General features: G+C 44.0%; 1 protein-coding gene across 6 annotated transcripts in view; it reads right to left on the bottom strand.

The window, feature by feature from the left end:
* DENND2A (DENN domain containing 2A) overlaps positions 1-17,751 on the bottom strand; it is a 420,914-nt gene that overhangs the window by 2,458 nt on the left and 400,705 nt on the right. For all 6 annotated transcript variants that reach the window (XM_069628810.1, XM_069628811.1, XM_069628812.1 and 3 more), the window contains one exon: positions 377-463. In XM_069628810.1, the coding sequence (XP_069484911.1) occupies positions 377-463 (87 nt within the window). The remainder of the gene's footprint in view (positions 1-376; positions 464-17,751) is intronic.

Below are 17,751 nucleotides of genomic sequence, written 5' to 3'. Positions count from 1 at the left end.
AAATAATTCAATATTTTGTGATTTAGAGGGACTGCTCCAGACAGCAACAACGCAGCCTGGAGAGAATGGATGGGCCGGGAAGATGCATAGGAAAATGTAAGTTTTTACCTTTTAAAATAAACCTCCACATTTTGGCAGATACACTAACAGAAAAACAGGAAAATTACTAAATTTGCCCAGGCACATACAATTTGGTCAACTGGAGATGCCGGGAACAAAAGTAGGCCTATTACTTACAGTCCTCAATCGAACCACCTGTTCACATTGAGACCACTGCTCAGAGACAAGAGTGCCTTCATAGCATACAACTGAGGAGCACCTACTGAAATAAAACACAAAAGGTAAAATTATGATCAGTGCCAACATGGCCGCTTACCTAGTCCTTTAAGGAATTTATCAACCCCTCTCTGCTTACTGCTGGGAAGAGTTTCCAAGTATTCCTGTGCTCGCACTTCAAACAGCCCTGCAGAAAAGTGAAATGAGAAATTAAAGAACATGGTTGCAGGTGACAGGGCAGGCAGCCAGAGTGAGGCAAATGAATCAAAATATTACTCTGCTATAACCGCAGAAAGAGCACATTTCAGTCTCAAATTCTACTTGTCAAGCAACTTTTCCAGAACTTTTTTCCAGCCAGGAATAAAGGGCATAATGTGCTAAAACCGATCCTGGTCCAGCTTTGTTCTGTCCCATTTCAATAAATTACATTCAGACATTCTAGGGAAAATTAACAGGTTTTACTAGACCACTGCCTGAAAGAGTTGGCTTGGACAGCTGTTCAGTTGGATTTTTTTGCAGTATGACACATTGGAGAGTTTGGATGGGTGGCCCCAGTGTTTGAACTTGGGTCACAAATGGAGCAAACATCGATCTGCACTTTTTGCAACCTAAGTGCCGATGAAACTACATGTCAGCTGACAATATGGTGCCTTGTTCAGGTTAAGTCCATTTGGCTTCTGGCCAAGGAAAAGGCTAGAATAATATTCTTATAAATTAAAATTTGTATTGGTTTTTAGACATCAAGGCTGAACATACAGGTGGGTACATGTTATATTCACATGGTTACGATAAGAAACAGATTTGCTCCACCTGAACAACTTTTTAACATCAAATACTTTTCTCACCCTAGTGGCGGGACGTTATAAACCTTTACCCCCCCTCCCTTGATAGTGCTCATAAGTCTTCCAGGTCCTTGGCATTTGTTGTGGTGGTTTATAGTGGGCGACGTGATGATTGTCATTGATCTTCGTCTGGGTTGCGGAATATCAGGTTTATGTTTGTGACAGGCATGTCAGACTGACGGCGTATCCTGTGCTGCACAGCTCGTAACACGATAACGTATATTCGAACTCCCTTGGTGCGTCGAGTTGCTTGCTGCAGAGCCTGCAATGTAGTGATTGGCAAAGTCGTTTCAGGCCTCTTCGTGTCGTGCGGCTTTGGCGTGGATGGTTGCCGTAATTTTTTCCATTGTGTAGATGTTTGTTGCAATCTGTATCCAGTCTTTCTTAATTGGAAGGTGTGGAGATTTCCATTTGATGACCAGGCCCGTTCTCGCCGCTATAACAGGGGGGATATCAGCCCTTTAACTCTAATCAGTTCATCGTCCTCTTATTCAAGTCCAAAGAGAATTAGAAGGGGGGATGCTTCCCTTTCTACGCCATCTATCTGCTTGATCCATCCGAGGACCTCTTGCCAGTAGATGCAAACCTTGGGGCAGGCCCACCACATGTGTCAGTAATCGGCTTCCATGCCACATTGTCGCCAGCACGCTGGGCTGGAAGTCTGAAACATTTTAGAAAGTCTGCGTGGGTCATACTGCCATCTGTGGAGCAGCTTTATTGCATGGAGCTTGTACTGGGCTGCAATTGATATTCTGGATGGTGTTGCACAGATTCTGTTTCAAGCCTGCTGATCAAATTCTCTGCCGAAATCTTTTTCCCATCGCTCTTTAAGACGGGGACTTGTGATTTGTTCCCTGCAAATCAAAGCATTGTACATGCGCGCTATTAGGCCTTTATTTGTGGTGGCCGTATCCAAAATGGTCTCAAAAGGTGTGAGCCCCCTCTGCGTTTTGGCCTTCCACCCTCTTCTGGATAATACACCTTTTAATTGGAGATACAGGGAAATCGGAATCGGGCGCAGTTGGAGATCTTCTTCGAGTTCTGTCACAGGTATGAATTTTCCGTTTCTCCACAGCTGGCCGACTCACTCAAGCCCAGCATCAAACCAAGCTTGGTATCTGGCGTGTTCAGGGATTTCCTCTCTGACTCCAGGGGACCAGAGATGGCTCAGGGGGGGAAGGCCAAGTTGTAACTCCAGACATTCCTTTCCCTTGCTTCCAGATGTTCCACAAAGTTCCTAGAATTGGGTGGTTACGCAATCTTCTTATTAGTTTCCGTCTGGGGACCCATAGCCATTCCGCCAGAGTGGCGGGGGTCAGATTATCATTGTCCAACTGAACCCATTGTAGGTCCTTCCTGTCACGCAGGTGTGGGATCAGGATCCTGAGTTGTGTCTCCTGATGATATCGCTCTATGTCGGGGAGGCCCACTCCTCCCTGTTCCTTCAGTAGAATCAGGGTCTCATAGGGTATCCTGGATTTCTTGCCATTCCATAGGAATTCCGATATGGCCTTCTTGACTTGTTTGAAAAATTGGTCCGGGATTGTGATGGGCAGAACCTGGAAGGGATATAGGAAGCGTGGTGGGAGACTAACCATCTTGATAGCATTTAGATGTCCCATCCAGGAAATTGTGAGGAATTTCCACTTTGTAAGATCCGTTTTAAGGGGGTCGAGGAGCTGGGGAAAGTTTGCTTCGTATAGGCAAATGCCCTTTTGTAACATGGAAACCAGTAGTGTCGGTCTATCCAGCATGAGAAATATGCTCAAAGAATACCCCTCATTACACTAGAAAAGATACAACATGTATTTTTATTTGTATTCCAATGCAATCTCTGTTCCTATGCAGGCTAGGAGGATAGCTCTGTGCCAACGCATTTGTCACGGAAGCAAGACAATGCAGAGCAACACAGGTTTGAATCCCCGTCCTATGCTTAGAGAATGATCTCCAGTATTGAGCGTGTTATAAAAGATTATGTGGCTTTCATAGCCAGTTAAGCAGATCATGCCAAATGCTAGTAATCATATACTGCACTTCGAAAGATAAAACAGTTTTTGGGCTGTTTACATTGCCAGAAATCAACCCTCTATACACAAGCTTAGCCTTGATTTCCCCAGCTGCCAAGCCCACTTTCCCAATTTTTTTTTTCCTGTCATTGGCACAACCAGCCAAATGAATGCATGTAAATGTAACAAGCAACTACTTGGGGTGGAATGGAGTGCAGTTTTAAAATAGATTTGGATAATAATTTCATTTAAAGTGTCCATACCCGTAGTTTTTAAACTTGACAGTGAATTCCACTACTGTTGATCTGTTCTGTCTCGACATTGTGCACCTGGTCTCCCTCTGTCTCTAGGGCCATGTACCTGCTCACCCTGCCACCCGCCTGCACTGGCTCTGGGCAATCCCTTGCACTTGCCACTTGTTGGCTGCACTACCACTGTTTGTTATTTATTTATTTGTTGATGTTTTATTGACTTTCCTATTTTTTCTCAGCACTTTCTACCTCTCCCCCAGCCCTCCCTTGCACTTACCTCCAGCCCTCCCATGCACTTGTGCATTCTCAATGTCACTGGGCCTAGTAAGATCATTGTTTTTGTTCTCCCTTTTTCCCCTCCCTTGCCTCGTAGCGCTCTGAAACACTTGTGTACGAGCACGATACAAATAAAATATCAATACTTGCCACTTCCTGCTACATTAACATGCATGGGAAGGCATTTTCAGTCTCCAAATACAAACAAGGTACCAGTGACAATGGAAACTGCAAACGGGGTTGCTTCAACACTTGGGCTGACTGACGAACGTTACTTGCCTGCAACAGTATTTTTCCAGCTGGACGGTCTTGGATTGTTTGGGCTGCCATGTAGTAGCTTGCCTGCAATATTGCAACTTGTGTATACTCCCCTCACCAATTGGTAAACAACTAGGTGCTAGTATGATATCCATGCACCTCTCCCTTTGGTCCCTTGAGTAGGATGCCTCTTCAGATTGTAGTGTTACACCTACTTTATGCCACACGACCGAGGGAACCCAAAACTACTGTCACTGGAACATCGTTAAAGGGTTTTATTAAGCAAAAGTCAAACATAAATCTATAGCATTGAAATTGGTTCAGGATGGCTCCATTATGAAAGTCCTTCGGAAAAGTAATCTTTGAGCTCAGAAATACATACGAAGGAGCAAAGGGGCATACAGGAAATTCCAGATGAGAAGGTCGGCTTAGTTCTTTCATGCACTCAGTCCTCATCTATTCTTCTGGAGACAACAAGGCCTCTCTAACACATGATATTTTGGGAGCTTCCTCATCGTTAGATGTCCCAAAGGTCCCCCTACCCCACATTACTGGGGCTATCCTATTTACTTCCCCCTTGCAGGACCAATGGCACCCGCCTCTGTTACACATTCCCTCTTCAGGGGATCGCAGTCACCATCTCTCTTTACTGGAGTAGCCCACTTCCTGGCTCATGGAGCTCTCCTCCCCCTCACAGGAGCATTCCCACTTCTGGAGTTCAAAGTTGTACTCCTCTTCTGTTAGATCAAAATTACTCTCTCCTATTACATGCACACCCCCTCTCAGGTCAAGGGTCTCGGGGGCATCTCTTCTGGTCTGAGTGGTCTCACCTCCCCTTCAAAATACCACACCATCTTTCTGTGTGCAAAAGGTCTCGCCTCTTCCTCCCTGGACCGCTCCAGTCTTCGGGTCCGACATGGTTCTCCTAGTGTTTCCCCATAGAGTATCTTCTGATGAATCACTGGTAGACATTCCAGAATCCACTCTGGGTGTTTGAGCCCTAAACATTATGCATCCTGGGAGATGTAGTCCCAAATATGCTGTTTCTTTGGGGCCAGGTAATTACTAACTAGTGGTCACTAACAAGGTTCAGGAATAGTTCAGGGATGATCTGCCTAACATCCAGGGTCTCATTCAGAGAGGCTTTCTGGTAGGGTCTTAAATCCTGTGGGGTTAGTCTGCAAGCCCTCTTCTTTCTCTCCCGCTCTTGTGCATTGATTTTTCTCCTGGTGCCTGATCAAGCTTAGGATGTTAAACTGCTCAGGTGCATATCAGAGTTCTGTCACTCTTACTCTCAGGCAGACAGTTTGCAGGCTATGCAGTTGGTCCTGTGATTTTCTCACACTTTTGTTCTCTTATTTTCTTTAACCTTTTTTGCTATTCCATATCAAAACTCCCCTCTAAGATGTTTTTTACTTAACATTTACAAAACAATATAAAAACACATGAAAGGTGCAAACATAGTCACAAAAACTAATATCTTTGGTTTAAGGTGGCAGGCAGGGCTCTTGACAGAGTTTCAAATACATCCTTAAACAATTCTTCGTCAACCAAGGGACTTCACTAGTTTGTGAATCAATGTAAAAATGCATCGTGAAAGTGTGCGTCAAGCACCACATATCAGTTCTGTGTATACCTTTTAATGACAAATATGAGGTCTGCATGTAGAATGTGTTGCCCTTAGAAATGGCTGCAGGCTTTTCAGACACAGTTTTGTTTGAGAACATATAACATTATTGAATACACTGAACTAGCCAGCTAGATACAATACCCATAGATCAAGCCTGTCCAAACCTTTGATGACCATAGGACATTCATTTGTCTCATAATATCCTTTGTTTTCTGATTATATCAACATTATAGCCTTTGACATCTAGTGTGTGTAGACATTCATGTGCCCTATATATTATGGATATATAAAAAATCCAGTAGGTTAATAGAAATTAGAAATAACCTTTGATGAAAGTTGTGGATGCATTATAAACCCAATGCTAGAATTGTGTATGCTCATAAAAGGGTCCTGTACTGATATTGATTGTATTGGTTAACTTTCTGATCAAAGTAATTAGTCTTAGTACTGCTATCTTCCTTTATACATTTTCTGAATCACATGCATCAGCACAAATGTGAAAGCATGTCTTCTTAAAAAAAACATTGAGCTTCCATGTTGGTGGTGTGAGACAGGCATGTTATCAAGTGACGACACAGACAAGTAAAAAAACAGTTTGAAAATCTTTATTACAAATGGTCAGGTTAGTGTAACGCCTAACTTGCCCTAACTCTAAGATGGGAATGTTCCCCCCAACTGAAAGAAAACAAAATGAAGTCCAAGTCTGTCAGTCCAAAACAAAATACTGTGTGTGTCAAAACCTAGGCTTGTCCTCACTTCTACAAAATAATGGGGTGAATAGGATTTGGTCAGCACAATAGTGTTCAAAATAAAGCTAATATGACAATGGAGCCTTTCTGCACTTCCCTTCCCCAAGTTTAACGCACTCATGATTATAAAGTTCTACAAGTCTCTCAGGTTTCACTTGCCAAAGAAAAGTTCACATGCCACAATGTTCACTTGGCAAAAAGTTCACTTGGCAAAAGAAGTTCACTGCACAATTTCCTTGGTAAGTTCTTTAGGTTTCTCCGGGGTCTCCTTTTTGTGAAATCATAAGCCCTTCAGCTCATGCAGCTCCTTGCTTTCAATTGGGCTCCCCTGTTCATGGAGCAGTTGTCAGATCACACGATTCACCCATTAAAGGTCATGCAACCAGTTGCCTTTTCCTTAATAGAGTTCTCTTTTCCTTATATCAGGGTCTCTGTGGCCAACCTTGATCAAACTCCTGCGTGGAGGCCACCCCAATGCTTTTCCAAAACACCCGTTTGTTCTCAACACGTTTATTAGTTTTGGGAATTTTGCTCCCACTTCATTCCCACATAGCTCCCCTTTTTAGGCTCTCTATTTTGCTCACATTGTGTCCACGCACAGCTCCGCTCTTTGCAGACACTTCCTTTCTTTACACAGTCATTTGAGAATGTGTAATCATATATGCTACCACTCTGCTACTATGTATCCTTGTAATTCAATTTGTCAATTTCAACCGATGCGTTTACAGTCTTACGTGTTCAGGCTGTAGCGTTGTATCTTGCTCACTTACTTCAATACACACTAGGCTCTCACTGCACTTCACTCACCGCTGGCGTTTTCTTCATTCTTGGGTTAACGTCTGTTATCTGAGGTTATGGTCTCCCCATCTGCCCCTCAGACACTCCTGGGTTCCTGTCCTGGCCCCGGGGAACAAGCATTTCATTTTTACCAATGTAACAAGGCATCAGCACGCCTCTCAGCTCCCTTCTTTGGACTTCCCTTCTTTGCTGGAAACAGAGGTATTTGGCCAAACTTCTCCTGGATGCTTCCTCACACAGACCATCAGCAACCCCGTTGCTTCCAGCTGGTCCTGGGCAGCCACGGCTCCTCAGCTCTCCTCCAAACTGGCTCTCTTTGCTGATTGCTAGTGTTCCTTTTAATCTCTCCTGAAGACTTGATAGGCTGCATGTGGGCATGGTTGATTTCAATTGGCTGACCCTGCCTGGCCTTGCTAATGTGTCATGGCCTATAAAGATGTTGATGTACCTCTATAAGCATCTTCTTTGTCCCATAGTGGTGTTTCTCATAGGAAATGTGTACGCCTTGATTTCCTCTTCTTCCTCACAGTACTTGAGTGATACTTGGGGGGCGGTGGGGATTAGATTGTGTGACTTAATGCATCCTATTAAGGCAGGAGGTAGGTGGATCACTGTCAAGGAAGGGGGGGATATCATGTTTCACCTCTCCAGTATACCCTCTCCAATCCTTGAGGACCCTGTACTCAAGTGATCCTCCCTCTCGCTTGTTCACCCCAAGGGTCAGGATCCAAAAGCGATGGCCCTCCCCTGGCCACCTGTGTAGAAGATCCCCATGGAGTAGGCTGGAAAAGACCCATAGGTTTTTCACAGCGGTAGTGTGGCTATGGGTGGTGTGACGAATCAAGGGTATTCATCTCATCTCCCAAGGAGGAGCCTCCCCCTTTGAGGCTAGGGAGGTGAGCCCGCTCCGCAAGACCCTCCCTAGGGGTTTGGGCAAGTGGGTCCTCATTGGGATAAACTCCCCCTTAGGGGACAAGGACTGTGATCCTCTGAGGAACTGATCATCCACCATAGTCGCATATGTGGGACTATCAGATATGAACAACATTATAGAATACAGAGACTTAGCTGAAGACAAAATTAAAATACCCCATTATGTCCAACGAAGAGGCTCTGTCTCTTCAAGGGGAGATGTACATTTAACTGAGACTTGTAAACTGAAGAGGGAGAGCACACCAAGGAGAAGCACAGACAGAGAAAGAAGAGCATAAGCAGGGGAAGCCCCTGATGAGGTGATGTCTGGAGGAGGCAAAGCCGAGGACATCCACGAAGCCCACGACTTTCAGAGGAGTCCTGAGCATCAAAAGGAAATGCTGGAGGCCTGGTGTTTCTGAACAAATGGAAGCCGGGGGAAAGGGAATCCTTATCCCATTGATGGCGTGGCCGGAAACCAACCAGCAGGGGTGTCAACGAAACGTCCTGCGACCCCCATCCAGACCCATTTGCAATGAGAGAGAGGACTCAGTGCGGGACACCGATAACAAGGAGAAGCATAAGATCTGGAGAACAGGAAGAGAACTCGAGCAAAAACAAAACCCAACAGCGTTCCCCTGCAGATACAAAAGTAACAGGGTGAACGGGAGTAAAGGGGCATCATTATGGAGCAAGAGAAACTTTTCCCAGTAAAATTAGACGAGATACTAAATATAAAGACAATAAAGTGGAATTGTGTTAATGTGATCAAGAGAATAATTAAAAAACTTGAAAAAGAAGGTATTAAAAACTGGGCACCAATACCCTTGGGAGAAGGGAAAGTATACCATGGTTTAAGAAATAAAGAGTGGAAGAAACCAAAGAGAGAAGTCTATAAATAAGAAGTGAAATTAAATGAAGCAGACAAAATATTCAAACTGAGCAACCCCAGGAGAGAGGGGAGGTCAAGTCATTACAAAGGAAGGCTGAAACTACAAGAGTCAAAGTCATATAAGCCTGGATCAGAGTATAAGAAAGAGTGATGCAAAGGGCTGTGGAACAACTGTCCCGAAATGGGAGACAAACCCCAATTACATTGTAAAAGAGTTACAAGATCTTGTCCAGAAGGTGGCAAGAGACTATTTGAAAATATTTTAAGAAGAGGCATTGCCATAAGAGGTAACTAGGGAAGGGCAGACATCTACCTAGTATAATTTAAGTTAGTTCAAATAGTGGTAGGGTCAGTAAGAATTTGTTTTGGACCATGGACACATTCATTTGGGTCTAACTGACTAGCACCATTAGTTATTTATATAGGCAGGGATATCCCTCCAGCAGTAGGGAAAGATGGGCCTGATCCTTATTATTTTAATAGTGTCAGCCTCCTCCTTCTGATCGGCCAAACCTTCAATCCCTAGGAGAGGTGGGCTTGAGTGGGTGCTGAAAATATAATCTATATATTGTTTTTGCAGCTGTTAGATAGTTTTTGTGGTTTCAAAGGCTTATTTAGTCATGTTGCCAGAAAAGCCCCACTTGCACAGTGGGGTGCAAAAAGTATCCAGGAATGTTGTCTGGGTTGGAGTATCTGAAAGGACCCAATATGAATATATCACTGTGGTTCACACGCCTACCATACAGCTAATTTCCGACCGTGAAAAAGATTGCACAAGACTAGACAGATTGCGCAAAACACCTCAAAGATATGGCAGACAGATTCAGACCCTGTGGATATCAGGACACAGAAATTACTAGCTCCCTTAATAAAGTCGAAAACATCAATAGAAAACCATATTGAACAAAGAGCGTGAAAGCACAACCCCCGCTCATCTACGTAACCAAGTATTCTACACAGAGTAACAAGATCAGAAAGATTTTGAATAAGCACTGCCATTTTCTATCCAAGGATAGAGCACTCAGTAGATTATTCGAGACCCCGCCTGTATTAGTCTACAGTCGAAGCAGGAACATAGGAGACAGGCTAGTCAGGAGCGACTGCAATAGACCCCTCAAAAAGCCAAAAAGGTGTGGAACTTTACCATGCCTTCACTGCACCAACTTCAGTTTTGTATAGAAAGGAAACTTAATTTTCCATCCAAACACAGGCAAGAAGATATTCCTGAAATGTTACGCCACATCTGAGAGCAGTAACATTATCTATAGTATAAAATGCCCATGTGGGAAATACTACGTCGGTCAATCTAGAAAAGCGAAACTCCTGTGGAATGAGCACTGCTCCAATGTTTGCACTGGAAATACAAGATCACCAGTGATGCAACATTTTCTAGAAGCAAAGCACCAGATACCTCAGATGACATTTCAAGTATTGGAAACAATTGAAAAAAGAGGGGGGGGGGATAATGCAACTTCACATGTTTTCTTTGGACACAAGTACACGTAGACAACTATGCCTAACACCACCCAGCAATCCTAGTGTTTACATACTGTACACATCATTGGATGACATATTATGTAATGACTATGGGTGTGGTAAGTATGCAACGATTGTGTAACTGCACGGAGCGGTTATCCGTTTATCCATCTATGTAACACTGTTAGAGTATAAGAAAATACCAAGTATGATGTTTTGCATTATCATCACACTGACCTGATACACATCTCTAAAATGGTGACAAGTGTGTACCCTATGCTGATGCATGCACCACTGGAAATGCAACAATGGAAATTAAATGTCACAAAGTTACAAGTAGCTTCCAAACAATGTATGCAACCTCCACTTGTATCAATATGCTTCGAGATTCTGTTCATCTTGTAAACTAGCAATCTCTCCCATGTAACCAAATGGCCCCACATCCAGACTGCCAATAGCTCTATCAAAAAATGTATATGTGACTTGGAACCACTTTTGTAAACAACGTGTTAGCTGGTCATCATGACACTGTGCACAAGATACCACAAGATACCATCATCAGCTCCACTAGCATAGAAGCAAATACCATTCTAGCCAGTGGCAACACCATCAAGTCTAGATTCCCCATTTAAACGGACAACAATCAACAAAAATAAACAAAATGGCTGCTGCCGCACAAGAACGTCGTCACATTGCCGTCATCACATAGCCGATGCGAGTGTCATTTTCAATATACAAACGCTCCTGGTGACACAGGAAAGCACTTCCTAGTGGTCCTGGTGTCCCAAGCAGGCGTTCTCAACTGAAAGAAAGGCAAGTCACTACTTGTAAATGGGATCATGGAGTCCAAGGAGATTATAAGAAATCCCGACCTGCACACAATAGCGAACTGAAAATATATTTGCACAGATACCAGGACAAGAATCCAACTGAGAGCCAATGACCCTACTTGACTAAGGTATGAATCCTGTTCTTTAGTTAAGAATGTAACTATCACATTAGGCAAAATGGAAAAACTAGCATAGCAACTCTATTTTACTCTACCACAGAACCTCCACAAGGACCTTATGTCATAGAAGCAGATCTGCATAAGAAAATACCCTTTACAGCAAGATAGGAAGAAATTAAGCTCTTACAGAAGTAATAAGTGAAGACCATAAAGGCAGGTAATAAAGGTGAAAAATGACATGGATAGACATGAAAGAATTATCATGTGTGACAAACCGCTCATGAAATGCACTTGATAATTCTATTTTAGAACTTGGCCCCTGAAGATCGTCCAAAATGCACTGGACATCCTAGGAAAGCCTATGTCTCTGAAAAATAAATATGTCTTCTTTTTATACAAAACCATGCTTTTGTAAAATATTCTATGTACAAGTATGAAGACATGAAGTACTAACTATGTAACATGAATGTTATATACATACATATATGAACCACAGTGATATATTCACATTTAGCCCTTCCAGACGTCTGGGATATTCCAACCCAGACAACATTCTTAGAAACTTTTAACCCTTGCCATACAAGGTTTTGGTATTTTCCATCATGACAACTTGTGCTGCAATGTGGTATTTGCTGCCCAAGCGGTTAGATGGTTCAGGGAACTCTGGTCTGACAAGTGCCTTAAATGAACATCAATGGCCTTTCTATTGAATTCTAGCAGAGTGATGGACCAGCTCACTCTTAAACCAAAGAAGGAATCTCTTTCATGCATTTGCATAACAGAATCAAATACTAGATTTTTGTTTTAGTTTCTCTAAGACCAGGCACATATTTATGTGGCAATTATAGGTGCCTGAATTGGCTGCTAAACTCAGTGCCACAAGGTTAGGATAAGCAATACTTTCCCGATTTCATGGTAACATTTTTATCTTTATGTAAGGTTCCAGCAACTGCTGCAATTGAACCAGATTGATCTCACCCATGTTGGGGCATTTAGACTCATGGCCAAGTTCAACTCCATAACCTAGCAAATCAGTGGAATGGGAACCGGTGTAAGCAAATATCCCTTACCAATGTATCTAAAGTGGGTATTGCATAGTGTTCCCCCTTGTGAGTGCCTATCGCTTCTTCTCTCATGTTGCTATGAGCTTGAAGTCTGGTATCCCCTACCTCGTTTCCCTTTTTTAGCCAGTCTTTGAGAATTGGGCATTTCTGCAACCTCTACCAGAAGGCAGTTTGTAAACCTACCTGAACACGTAGATACCTTTTTTGGCTTGGATGCATTGAAATATGAAAATATGCATCTTTTGCTAGCCATTGCTGTTATGTAATTTCATTTCGACTTGAATGAAATTACTTTCCGCAGAATCGTTGTGGTGAACAGTTGCGTCTATAGGCATCTGTTTAGTGGTCAAAGCCAAAATGGGACATATTAGGATTATGATTATTATTGTGGAATTTATTGAGCACAGACCTAGCTTTGAGAAGCAACGGAGCGCTTTACAGAGGTAACAACAGAACAGGTGTACAGCGTGGATAGGATACAGAGGGGTACAGAGGAGCATTACGGCTGTACCGGGGGACGGAGAGGGGCAGGCGGACGGCGTCTAGTGAGTCAGGTGGTGTGAGGGGCAACGTGATGGCCTAGGTGTTGAGGAGGAGACACTCCTTGAAGAGGTGGGCCTAGAGTTCTTTTCTGAATTGTATGAGCGTGGGGGACATAGCGTTCTGCCTTTAGCTGAAAGTTGAATTGTGCAACCTTTCCTCATGAGGGACTTTTTCTATTGCTCCCTTTTTGGAAATGTAGGACTTCTCTGTAATTTGAAATACATTTTTTAAAGTTCTAATGTTCTTTCCTTTCAAAGCGAACAACTGTGTACACAAACTGATTTTGGGAACTCTAAGTATTTCTTCGGGGAGTGACCTGCACAGCAAGCAATGCTAGAAGGAATCCGGATTCTTTTGGGGGTGGTGCATGGAGCGGTGTGTGGCAATGGTTTTCCATCCTCTAGCTCGGTTATTGTCATGTGTGGCTTTGCATTATAAAGACACTATGCCCCCCAGAGGGCCAGAATTAATATGGTGGAACTTCCAGACCTTTAGGACTATTTTTCCTTCTGTCTGGTCCCCCTTTCTTCCCATCCCCTTGGCCATCTGATTTTCTATATTGCTCCACTCGCCCCTATAAGTGTTGGGCAGCTGATCACTTTGTCTAGGGCCTACCAAATAAAACAGGGGTGGATTGTGTCTTAATGGCACTGTGCTTAAATGTGCAATACAACTTTCATTATTAGGTTCTGTGGTTCCCTTGTTCTCCCTCGGCTACTAATTTATGTTGGCTGCCGACGGCGAGGAGAGGCCTACAAGATAGTTACTGTTCATATAATATGCTCTGTATTACTTACTACAGTGTACTATGTGCTAAGTAGCTTACTTGATAGAGATCTATTTGTGTAACATAATAAAAGTATATATTTTTCAGTATGGTGTATTGAATAGAGTTAGTATGTGGACTAATGGTACCTTTGTTTGTGCCTGCTATCCCTGCCTGAGAGTCAAACCTTGTCGCTCTGTCCAGATTCCCTACATTTAAGAGTGGTTTGGCTTTCCTTTCTCGTCTGGTGTGTTAGTCCCCCACACCCTCTCCCCATTATGTTCAGTGGTTGTAGAGCCCTCAACGCACGATCTACAAAAGAAACTGCCTCAACAGTGCCTGGAGTTTGCACTTGCGTGTCCACGCGGTGTCTGTTCCATTTTACTGACGTCCATACTGCCCACCCGTTTGAGAAGGGCTCTTGAAATGCTGCTGCCTGTGCTGCATCCGTTATGTGTTTTGGGGGTAGCTTGCACTGCTGCTGCAATTGTCCCTCATGCGTGCGGACCTCGTTTTGATACTGCAATTGCACTAGTATAGCACAGGACCTTGTTGGGGGTGGGTGGGCGCCAAGGGTTGCCGCATAGAAGAGCCTCCATTATCTGAAAAGGACCTCTGTGTTTAGCACTGCCAGGGCTCCACGCGAATAAGCACAAGTAATGGATCTGCTCGAGGATAACCCAAGCCTCACACTTGAAAGCGATTCAACTGATTGTATAGGTCTCATGCTTTGCAGGCATTTCACCACCGGTGAGGGTTGCGGCACCTAAAATGATCACCAGGCCCATTTCACTGCTACGAAGGGTTTCACGTTTGAATCACTATTACAGGCATATTTCTTCAATCTAAACATATGTGGTCATTCATGTGTTCTCAAAATCCTCTGATTGCATAGCGAAAGCGGGGAAAAGGTGTTTGAATATACAACTAGCTTATAAAACTATAAGTACACAAGCACTTTGAAAACAATTTAAAGCAGCCCAATCAAGGTTTGAGGCAAGTAATTCATTGGGAATACTTAAGAAGAATTTAGAGCTGTTACCATAGTTCTCCCAAAGCTTATGATGGGGATTAATTCAACAGGCAAGTGTGGGTAAATTGTAAAAATTCATTGAAAAGTACTTGCAGGTTTTCCTGTGGATAAAGAGGGCAGTTAGCAATCCTGGGTGCGAGGGGGGCCCCAGACAGGCCAGGATTCTAATAACCAGGATCCACCACCAAAGGGAAGGCAAGCAAGGTTAGCTACAGGGTAGGACTTTGTGACCTATTGGACTCAATGCGAAACAGTAGGGGCAGAGCGGTAAAAGGGAATGCAGTCCAGTGTTGCGAACCCCAACCAAGAACACCAATGACCTCAGGTAAGTCTGGGCAATTGGAGACGAATGATCCCAACATTGGTTGGCACGTTAGGAGTCCACAGGAGGCCCCTTGGTATTAGGTCAAATTACCTTTTTTTTTTTTTTAAAAACGACTATTAAAAAAAAAGACGGAGAGGTCCTTCCAAATCAAACTGCGACGCCCCTGCTGTACATGAGTGCGCGCAGGGGAGGACAACCACGCCAGGACCCGGAAGCACCAACGAGAGAGACCGGATAAGTGTGTGTTGTATGTTAGGGTTGGGGGAGTCTTGGGTTGGAGGGACCCGTGGAGGGTATGAGGGATAGGGGCTCGAGGGGTGAAACCCTGCCAAATTTCAAATTAATCGTGCCAGAGAGGATGGGGGGTGGTATGTGTCAGGGCGGTGGGGGTGGGGGAGGGTTGGTGGTTAGGCGAGGGAATGTCTTTCACTTTTGTAGGGCATCTAAAATTGGCTCGAAAAAAAAAATCAGTCTTCGATAGGCAGCCTACGAAAAGTGAAATTATAACCTAGAACCGGCCCCTTTTGACCGTTTGATCTGGCAGTTCAGATCTACAATGAAGACCTCACAAATCTTGGCCCGCCAGGCTGGACCGCAGGTTTTAAATGGCTTTCCAATCGTGGATTGCCAGCACAGCCACAGTCACCTGGCTGTGTATCTGGACAGTTTGCAGCCCTTTACCCAGCCCAAACCAGTTGCCAAGCTCACAACAGCTACTTCGAGGGTTCTGGCCAGAGTCTGCAAAGAGAATTATATAAGCAATTTCCTCCCACTCCGAGGGAGGGAGGGGGCCAACAAAGACAATGAGCCAGAAAAATGGATGAAACAATGTGTTGATCCATGCTGGCCATTGCTGAGCTAAAATGGCTACCACGTAGTACAAAGTAAAGGTGCACATGAATGTAAAAATTGTAAGCATAAAAAGGTGCCACGGACATCAGCCAGTCTGGGCTACACAAAGGCAAAAATGGCCATAAAGGAAAGGGGAAGAAAATGTCCCCTGCACTGCTGTCCATACGGGATGTACTGTTGCTAAACATTAGCCATCATTCGGGGTCTAGTGCTAAGGACTAAACAGTTACCAAAAATGAAATAAGTTAAGTGAGAGAGGCTAAAAAGACCTCGGTCACTAAAAACAGCTAAGGAAAAAACTGTCAGCAGATGTGCTGTTGGTCCCATCGAAAGAAATGGGAAAGCTTGAAAAAGACAAATGGTACTCAGTCCTCAACTCTCTACATTATTGCAAAATTGGCTCCCTGGACGAGTCAGTCACTCTCAGTCTCTGGGATTTTACAGTGTCCCAAACACTTTTCTCGTAGGCCTGTGACTTTCTTTGCTGGTTCATGAATGTTCAGGGTTTCGCGTTGGTGTTTCAGGGAAGCAGGACTTTCAGACCAGATAACGCACCCTATTACATTAAGAAGTCAGATTAGGGTCAGACAATACATGAACAGCTGGACCCCAGGATACTTCAATATTTCTCCTTGTTTGGTCTCTAAAATACACTGTCTCGACTGTCCATAGCCTCTTATCTCTAGCTTGACTGTGGTCCTTTACCTAGCCCCTCTCTAACAACGTAGGCGCACCTTCCTTTCCCAGGTGTGAAAAACCTCCACCCCCTTATCCTTCCTCCCAGTATTTGATCACCCTTCTCTCCTTCTGGTCTTCTCCTCCATCACTGGTTGTCTGACCACCACCTACTCTCTGTCCCACACTCTTCTCTTCCCTCTCCCCTTTCTTGCTGTTCCTGCTCGGCCCCGCTCCCTTGGTGTTCCCCCATCCTCTTTCATGCTCCCTAGATGTCATTTCTCGTCCTCTCCTCCCATCTCTGTGAGCTCCTCCTAGGCCTTCTCTCTTTCTCCTCTCTTTAGGTATTTCACTTACACCTCCTACCTTCTCTCCTTAGATTTCTCACCTCTTACTTCATCTCTTCTTAGATGTTTTACCACTACCTCCTCCCTTTTCCTCTCCTTGGATGTTTTACCTTCTTTCTCTCTATATATATGTATTCCTCCACTTTGGTTTAGTTTATTATTTATTACTTTCCTTTCTCTCCCTCGGACCTCTCCCACCTTTGCCCTTCTTTCCACCAGTGATTGAAGTGAGCGGGAACTGTCCGGAGCAGTGTTCCAATACTTTTCTTTTTTCTGTTCATCATTCCTCTACTTTTTACGAGCATGTTCACCATTCTATATAGAGGATTTGTCCATTCATTTCCCTGTGCAAGTGTATGGCTCTTGAGAGGATAGCTCAGGGGGCAACATGCTCTCCTTGGAAGCAAGATTACACTGAGCAACACAGGTTCGATCCCTGCGTCAGCGCTTAGAAACCTCTGGGTAATAAGTGTGTTATAAATAACCAATCGCATCATATAGGAGCCTTGTTACTTGTCACTTAGGACAACTGGAATGCCCTGGGCCGCAACTCTTGCCACATATTGCACTAAGCTTCCACCTAACCCCTCCCCTGCCGAGACTACAGTTAGACTACTACACTTCTAGCACTGCTTTCCACTCACCTCTCTCTGTACTCTCCAAGCATTTCCAACTCCCGCTTGGTTGACTCTCCTTTCATTGTCCACCCAGAATTACAACTGGAGGGACACACGCGCATTTGTTTACCAATTACGAGCAGGCCTTTTCATTGGTGGGGACTTGAACAAACTACAACTTCCTTAGGTGTGTTCAGTTGTACTACCAACTTCA

This window comes from Ambystoma mexicanum, chromosome 12, assembly GCF_040938575.1.
Source record: "Ambystoma mexicanum isolate Mex_15411 chromosome 12, UKY_AmexF1_1, whole genome shotgun sequence".
NCBI classification, from domain to species: domain Eukaryota; kingdom Metazoa; phylum Chordata; class Amphibia; order Caudata; family Ambystomatidae; genus Ambystoma; species Ambystoma mexicanum.
This window is presented reverse-complemented; position numbering and strand designations above follow the sequence as displayed.